Source organism: Scyliorhinus torazame, chromosome 18 (assembly GCF_047496885.1).
Source record: "Scyliorhinus torazame isolate Kashiwa2021f chromosome 18, sScyTor2.1, whole genome shotgun sequence".
Taxonomy (NCBI): domain Eukaryota; kingdom Metazoa; phylum Chordata; class Chondrichthyes; order Carcharhiniformes; family Scyliorhinidae; genus Scyliorhinus; species Scyliorhinus torazame.
In genome coordinates, this window is record NC_092724.1 from 18365133 (window position 1) to 18374351 (window position 9219).

Consider the following 9219-nt stretch of genomic DNA (forward strand, 5'->3'; position numbering starts at 1 on the left):
CATTGAATTTAAAATATATATATTTAGCGTACCCAATTAATTTTTTCAATTAAGGGGCAATTTAGCGTGGCCAATCCACCTAGCCTGCACATCTTTGGGTTTTGGCAGTGAGATCCATACAGACACGGGGAGAATGTACAAACTCCACATGGACAGTGACCCAGAACTGGAATCGAACCTGGGACCTCGGCGCCCTGAGGCAGCAGTGCTAATCATTGCGCCACCGTGCTGCCCTCTTCATTGAAAATCAAAAACAAAGGTTCCTTAGACAGCACCTTCCAAAATTTGGGATCTGCATGGGACAAGGGCAACAGGTGCATGAGAATGCTACCCCCTGCAAATTCTCCTCCAAGCCACACACCATCCTGACTTGGAACTTTATCGATGTTCCTTTGCTGATTCCAGGTGAAAATCATGAAACTCTTTCCCCAACAACACTGTGGGTGTACCTATTCCACATGCACTGCAGCAGTTCAAAAAGACAGCTCACCACCACCTTTTCAAGGGGAAAAAGAGATGGGCGATAAATCTTGGTCTTATCTCGACTTCCCACATTCTGGGAATGAATAAATAAAAATAAACTCAAGTGTTTTTTCAAACTATAGTTTCCCATGCATAGCTTCCTCTTGGTGAATCTACACTGTACGTTCTCTATGGTTTTAATATCCTGTGTATAATGGATGCCAGAAATTGTACATAGTGCTCTAACTGTGGTCTTGTGCAATTTTACTGTGATCTATTCTTATTGTTTGTAAGTATGTGTCTTTAGGTGAAGGGGAAAACATGAAGAAAAACTTTGTGAAGGGATTATTGAAATAAATTCTTCAAATATGGAAGAATAACTTTCAGCCTAATTGGGGGTGCACAACTGGTGATATCAGACTGAAAGCCCATTGAAATAAACAGAAAACAAATTCTTGCAAGGTGTATAGCAGGAGACCATTCAATAATGGCAAATCACTCCACTGTCAAAGTTTAACATTACGCACGATAACAAAACTGAGTTTACACATGTAAATTCACCATCATTGTCACATGGTCTTTTATTGAGAGTGAATTAGAATGCCACACCTGTCCAATGTGAGCAGTTGCATATGCAACAATCTAACAGGTGGCAAGGTACTAATCTCATAAAATGTAGATGGCATCGTCATCCATGAAAAGTAAAGCTCTTGTGGTTTGCTTTTGTTCTAAGGCAGTTTTTTCCCTCCTCTCCCGAGTGAGTTCTGTAACTGATGGACACCAGAGGGAATGGAACTCATTCTTAACACAGAAAATAATATGATTTAATTTGATCAACTTCCTTTTGATTCATTTATAATTTGGTGTTTATTGTTGGTGCCACTTTTAAAGGGTGCTTTTATCAGATTAATTTGCTGAATGACACATGGGGCAACCCAGTGACACTCTGATTAGTCAATAGGAAGTCCTCTCTGGGCACTCCACCTGGCCTCTCCCACATCCCTGATTTTAATTGCTCCACCATCGGCAGCCACCTCCTCAGTTGCGCAGACCCTAACTTCTGGAATTCTCTCATTAAATCCCTGGCATGCCTCTCTCAAGTAAAAGAACCAAAGGCATTATTTGAGGAAGAACTGCAGCATTTTCTTCAGTGTCCTGGGCCAAGAATTATCGCTCAGTCAACATTACAAGAACAGATTATCTGGTCATTATAGCATTGCTGTTTGTGGGCGCTTGCCTTGCACAAATTGGATGTCACATTTCCTACAACAGTGGTTACACTTCAAACGTGTTTTATTGGCCGTGAAGTGCTTAAGACATCCTGAGATCATGAAGGATGCTGTATAAATACAAATAATTAATTTGACCCAGCATTCAGTCACCTGTCCAAATATCTCTCTATGTGCCTTAGCATATGATGCACGATCAATGACCACTAAAGCGAGGTTGTAGTCCAACTGAAGGCTTTAATAAGCTAGATGTTTCCACCAGCAGCTCAGGTACAGAATGAAGGCTGCTGGGGGGGGGGGCACGGGCTCTTATACCCCGCCTAGCAGGACGGAGCTACCATACAGCTTGACCAATAGGAAGCAGACAATATCTACCAATGGTGTTCCAGCATTACCAGGTACCGTAATACCTCTACACAGACTACCACAGCATAATCTATTTTTGATAACGCTCCTGCGAAGAGTCTTGGGACATTTTGTTTATAGTTGTTTGGTAGTACAGAACTTGAATGTGCCTATAGTTTCCTGTTGCTTGCTCCATGGCAACACCTCAGCCAATCAGAGTCAACTGTTTTCTCCTGTAGTATAAATTGTGATTGATGGAAATTTGGCATTCTTGTGTTTGTCCTGATGAGTGCAAAATGAAAAACTTTGGCAACAGCACTCTGGGTGTACAATGTAGCCAGTTAAAATGGCTAACTCCTGATTTAAAATGGCTAACCCCGATTTAAAATGGCGAACGGAAAAGGCTGATGGGAAAATCAGCCAACAGGACTAAAACAAGCAGCTGCAGGTAAACGGTGTATTCACCTCTGGGAAGGCCAGACAAGATCGATACCTGTAGCCATCAGCATAACAAAACACCAGCCATCTGAATACTAATGAGCAATCCCCGGGAACAAGGTGCAACAATTTAGACACACAAAGCCAATCCAGACTTTTCGGCGCCAACAGAAGCCTACACAAAGGGAGGTGAACGACCACTTCAAGACCGCCCATCGATCAAGGAATCGTTCCAGCATTTGAGACTATCGAACCAAGTGATTGGGACAAAGTCCAATCACTTGGAACCAGGTACAGGGTCCGCCCCGAAAGGCGGGAAGCCCCTGGGGACTATAAGAATAGAGTCCAAGTTCAAATCGACCCTTCTGCACCCTTCTTCCTCCTGCCACCCTTCTGCTCGCCTTCTACAACAGCCGCTCAAATCGTAAGTCTTACTTCAACGCTCGCTACGAGATAGGCGCTCCTAGCTATCGATCTGTACCAGCTTCGAATCCCGCAGGCTCAGAACCCAAACGAAAGGCCATTCGTTTCCCTGACCTGGTGGGCCATTTCCAAAGTTAACTATTGGCCTGTTAGTTGTAGGAAGTAGCTTAGAAGTAGAATTTATGCATAAGCATTGATTACTGTATATAATAAATGTGCGTTGATTTAACTCTTACTAAGCGGTGTGTTGGATTATTGATCATTACTAGGACTTGAACCACGTGGCGGTATCAGAAAGATACCTGGCGACTCAAGAGCAAAGATGATAGAACAGAGCAATTAAACTAAGGCTAAAGTTAGCAGCAACAACATGGACAGCAGCTGTTCAAGAAGGCAGCTCGCCGCTATTCGCTTAAGGGATATTAGAGATGGGCAATAAATGCTGGCCCAGCCAATGAGACCTAAATCCTGTGGAAAAACTAGATCCTCAGGGCATAGCCTCAGGCTGAAGGGACGATCCTTTAAAACCGAGATGAGGAGGAATTTCTACAGCCAGAGGGTGGAGAATCTGTGGAAATCTTTGATGCAGAAGGCTGTGGAGGCCAAATCACTGAGTGTCTGTAAGACAGAGATAGATGGGTTCTTGATTAATAAGGGCACTGGGGGTTACGGGGAGAAGGCAGGAGAATGGGGATGAGAAACATATGATTGAATGGCGGAGCAGACTCGAAGGGCCGAGTGGCCTAATTTTGCTCCTATGTCTTATGGTCTTATAAAGAATTAAAAAGTATTTTTGTTCAGCAAATATTTTGTTATGCTAAAGGTGTTTTATAAATAATGTAGGTTGCTGTTGAGTTCTGAGCTATAGGGGGTCAGTGAACTACAATCCCCAGAATGCCTAGCGCGGTACGCATGCGCTGCAGCGGATTTCGCAAAGCGGCGTGCTATTGGATGACGTGCTGGGCCAATGAAGCGACTGGATGCTGGGTGGGTGCGCGGGCCTGTGCCGTTCAGCTGGAGCCTGAGGAGAGCCGAGTGAGGCGATGAGCTTCCTGAGGGCGGCTGTGCACGCTCGCAGGTACCGGGGGAAGGCTGTCAGGGCGGGAGGAGGCAGCGGCCTGACCGGAGTGAGATCGCCCCCCCCCCCCCCCCCCCCCCCGGGACCTTGAGCCTCTCGACCTGCCGGAGCCTCGTGGCCAGGGAACGGCCGCCGACTCTTCGGCCGTGAGGGGCGTCACAGCCCAACCCTGCCGCCATCTCCGCGCAGTCCGACAGGAGGCGCAGCAGCTGTTCAGGAGGCAGGAGGTGCTGGGCGGGGGCATGATGCCACCCACAGTCGAAGAGCCAACTGCACTCGCAATATTTTGGGGGGAGTTTATTGGGTGACCGAATATGGCAATCATACAATTTATAGTAGAGGGAGGCCATTCGGCCCTTCGAGTCTGCACCAGCCCTTGGAAAGAGCACCCAGCCCAAGCCCACGCCTCCACCCCTATCCCTGTAATCCCAACTAACCTTTTTTAGGCACTAAGGGCAATTTATCACAGCCAATCTACCTAACCTGCACATCTTTGGACTGTAGGAGGAAACCGGAGCACCCGGAGGAAACCCACGGGGAGAACGTGCAAATTCCGCACAGACGTGGGAGAGGTAGCACCAGGGGGCAGCTGGCCACCTGTTGTCTGTTTGGGTGGTAATCACAAATATTTTAAGTTTTTTTTTGGGGGGGGGGATTGATCATCCTGGAATGGCTGTGGAACAGCAGGAGGCCGTTTGGCCCCTTGTGCTTGTGCAGGCTCACCCCAAGAGCAGCTTACCCAGTCCCCATTCCCCTAGCCTTTCCCAGTGCCCCTGCACAATGTTTCTCTTCAGATAATTGTTCAGTTCTCTTTTGAAGGCCATTGTTGAATATGCCTCCAGCCTATTCTCGGGACAGTGAATTTTAGATCCTAACCACTTGCCGCATAAGAAGGATCTCTCCCCTCCCCCCAATGTTGGCATTGATTCTTTTCATCATCAGGTTAAATCAAATGTCCTGTGGTTCTGGATCCTTCTGCCAATGGGGACAGTTTCTTCCCATCTACCCTGTCCCAGGCCCCCTCATGATTTTTAATACCTCATATCAAATCTCTCAACCTTCTCTATCCAGGAAACTGAAGCCCCTCGTCTCTGTTTTAGTGCAGCCTCTCTAAAACCTTCACGTCCTTCTTAAGGAATTGTACCCAGAACTGGACACACTTCTCCAGTTATGGCTGAACTAGTGTTCTGTAAAGATTCATCATAGCATCTCATCATTGTCCTCTATAAATTCCAGGATCCTATATGGTTTTTTGAAACTGCCCTGGCACATTGGGCACATATACAAATGTCGAGTGCAAAATTGTACAGAAATCTCTCTGGCAGGATCAGACCTTCTTTGTTGTGTAGAAATTGAAACACAGGAACAGACCATTTGGCCTGGTCTATGGTGGTGTTTTTGTGTTTGTGCTCCATAGGTGTTTCTGGAAGGGGAGGTCACTACAGACTGATGTAAAAAAAAAGTATTATTTTGTTGAACTACAAGTATGTCCTGAACCTTTCTTTCTGTTTTTGTTAATGCTGTGCTAATGAACACATTTGGTAAACAATGTTGTGTTAAACCTTTTTTTAAGATGATCATAAGATCATTATTTATTTATTTTTACCAATCGAGGACCTGCCAGACTGGATTTTGTTAGATATCAGATTGGGGGCAATGGGCAGTTTGGGCTAGTGCAGGTCAAGTGGGATCAATGATTGCTTGGAGCATGGGAGGTAGACCAGCACACAAGTGGCGAAGCAGATAACAATTGTGCCATTGTCCAGGTATGTTGCTTTTAATTGAGTAAAATTAAAAAATGATGCATGGCTCATTCAAAAATGTCCAGTTGCTTGGACAACTCCAGTTTTATAGACAGCTGGTTTTAAGAGACTGTAACTGTAAAGCCAAAGGCAGTTATATTGGTCAAACTTGGCACCGAGGTAGGTGCAGATGTAAGGTGTTCAATACATGTCTGGTAAGTGAGATGTTCACGAACTGGTCTGGTGAGATGTTCTAGTCAATCTAGTGCAATGCCTGGTTTACCTCTGGGATCATGCGCTGGTTTCCATAAAACTCCAGAAATACAATGGAGCAAAAGCAAAAGACAGTGGGAGCTGGAAATCGAAAGTAAAAATGGAAAATGTTGGCAATACTCAGCGGGTCAGATAGCATCTGTGAAGATCTGTGAAGAAACCTTTCAGGACGAGTTACCAAGCTAAAATGTTAACACTGTTTATACTCGACGGACATTGTCAGGGATGAAATGGGTCGGCTGGGAGTCAGCGATAGACAGATTGTACCTGTTTTGTTGCCCTCTTGGCCTCTTTCCGAATTAGATTGCTTTATGGGCTCACAATCAAAAAAAAATGAATTAGACAGGCGACTGTATCCAAATGGAGTTGAGATAGAGTCCTTCCAGCTGGCAGGGGCGAGAGCGCGAGAGACAATCTTGTTCCATTATATTGGAGTTGGACTTGGCAAGCAGCTAAGCTAGTTTATATTACTATTACATTAATGCTGCCCATATTTTAATGGTCTGAGCACTGCAGCTTTCAGTTAAAAAGCCCAGTGGCAGTGAAAGCACTTGCACTGTTTTCTAAGAGGAGAAATGTAGGCAGAAGGGAGAAGTCCGCTGGGGAGTGAATTTGACAATAAAAAAAAATGATTGCATAAAATTACACAGTATTTACCACACGAAAATGGGCCATTCAGCAATGTTGATGCTCCACACACACTTCCTCCCACCCTTCAATATATAACCCCATCAGCATAATCTTCTATTGCTTTCTCCATCAGGTACCTGTCAAGCTTTCTCTTAAATGCATTTCAGCATTTTGCCTCAGCCACTCACCAGATTCTAACCACTCGAGTATTTTTTTAAATTCAGAGTACCCAATTATTTTTTTTCCCAATTAAGGGGCAATTGAGCGTGACCAGTCCACATAACCTTGGGTTGTGGGGGTGAAACCCACGCAGACACGGGGAGAATTTGCAAACTCCACACAAACTGTGACCGGGGCCGGGATCGAACCCGGGTCCTCAGTGCCGTGAGGCAGCAGTGCTAACCACTGCACCATCGTCCTGCCCCAAATTCTTGAGGAAAGAAAGTTCTCTTTTTTTGTTCAGTGGATGTGGGCATTGCTGGGTAGGCCAGCATTTATTGCCCATCCCTAATTGCCCGTGAACTGTCTTCTTGAACCGTTGCAGTCCATGTGGTGTAGGTACACCCACAGTGCTGTTAGGGAGTTCCAGGATCTTGACCCCATCACATTGAAGGAACAGCGTTATATTTCCAAGTCAGGATGGTGAGTGACTTGGAGAGGAACCTGTACCACTGCCCTTAGCCTTCTATTTTTTTTTCCTTTTTAAAAAATAAATTTAGAGTACCCGAGTTTTGTTTTCGAATTAAGGGGCAATTTAGTGTGGCCAATCTATCTAACCTGCACATCTTTGGGTTGTGGGGTTGAAATGCCCTTGTCCTTCTAGATAGTAGTGATTGTAGGTCTAGAAGGTGCTGTCTAAAGAGCCTTGATGAGTTGTTACACTGCATCTTGTATGGTGCACATTGCTGCCACTGTGTCGGTGGTGGAGGGAGTGAATGTTTGTGGATGGGGTGCCAACTGAGCGAGCTACCTTGTCAACAGGAACTGCCTATGCCATTATACAGCAGCCCTGTAGGTGGGTGGGTGTAATTACAGTGACAAGTTTACACAGGAAGCTTCCATTATAAACATAGAATTCATTTTAGCATTTATAACAGGGTATAAAAATAAGTCTCTGAAATCTGTTTTCCCGAGAATGGTAGAGGCAGAGTCACTGAATATTTTTAAGGCAGCGGTAGACAGATTTTTGACTAATCAAGGAGTATTGTGGGTAGGCGGAATGTGGAGCTGAGGCCACATTCAAATTAGCCATGATCTTATTGAATGGCAGAGCAGGCCCGAGGGGGCCTACTCCAAATTGATATGCCCGTCTAAGTAGAGAAATGTACAAATCCCAGATGGGGACTGAAGTAGACCTCTGCGATATATCTCTTTCCCTCGATCCGAGTAATGCTTAATTTATTTCCTGACCAACTGTTTATCAACATCCATTACCAAATATGTTTAGTACACAACATTAAGAAAGGGAAGAAAAGCCTGGCATATCTTTTTGTTCAAATAAATCCTAGATGATTACATTAATACTAAAGCTCGCTAATGCATCATCTTTGTTGCCTGCCGCAGGTGGCAATCAGCGCAGTTCTTGGTTCCTGTTGTGCCGTCAAGCTCCAGCCTGTGCAAGTTCTACAGTTCCCTCCTGTCCGGGCCCAGTGGCTTCCTGATCCCGAGTTCCTCGGCGGGGCAGACAGAAACAGGTAGCCTGAGCTCCCGACTGTTCCCTTGGGGCCAGGGGCAAGTCCGGACGAAGAAGCGCGGCACCGAGTACCAGCCCAAGACCATCAAGAGGATACGGACTCATGGCTGGCAGAAGCGCATCAGCACCCAGGGTGGCATCGAAGTGATACTGCGCAGGATGCTCAAGGGTCGGGCATCATTGACTCACTGAGTGCCTTGTGATTCCTCTAGGCATGAATCGACTGAGAACAGATGAACTGTGAGACTATACTTATCTCTGAATGTCTTTGTACATATTGTATTAAACTGTTGAACTTATAGGGTGTCTGTTGTTTTTTGAGGCTTTGTTATTTGTGAATAGGGGAACAGTGATCCAGATACTGTGCTTCTTCCTGCAGAAGGAAGTAGGTTTACCCTGGATGTTGCAAGGACACTAGGACCGCTGGAACCTCGGTGAATGACTGGAGAACCAGCCTAGCTATCACCTTAACGCATGTGACTTAAAGAAGATGAATTAGAATCAAATCGGATAAAGGGAGGGAAGGAATGGATTGGATTATCGGTAAGAGCGAGAGGACAAAACAAGAGAAAGGACAAAAAAGAATGCCTATCTGCAGGAATGAGACTCAATCGTTCAAATTGTGTTCCCTTTCTGGACCAGAAAGGTTGATAGCATGGTATTCATATACATATGCATTAGGAGTTAACCATTCCGCTTTTTGAGCCTGGTCCACTCCACCATTTGATAAGATCATGGCTGATCTGTCTGTGGTCTCAGCTCTACATTCCTGCCTGCCTCCTATACCCTTTGACTCCCTTGTTGGCCAAGAATCTACCTTGCTTAACCTTAAAAATATTTAAGGACGCAGCCTCTGCTCACTGGGCAAGAGGGTTCCACTAATCTTCAACCCTCTGAGAAAAAAAA

At 45.4% G+C, this 9219-nt stretch overlaps 1 protein-coding gene across 1 annotated transcript; it reads left to right on the top strand.

Moving 5' to 3' along the window:
* The first annotated feature begins 3834 nt into the window (after window positions 1-3834).
* Window positions 3835-8612, top strand: mrpl34 (mitochondrial ribosomal protein L34). The gene is made up of 2 exons (XM_072482266.1): window positions 3835-3975; window positions 8184-8612. Exons 1-2 carry the CDS (start codon window positions 3941-3943, stop codon window positions 8503-8505), a joined length of 357 nt encoding a protein of 118 aa, XP_072338367.1. The 5' UTR covers window positions 3835-3940; the 3' UTR covers window positions 8506-8612.
* Window positions 8613-9219: the final 607 nt, after the last annotated feature.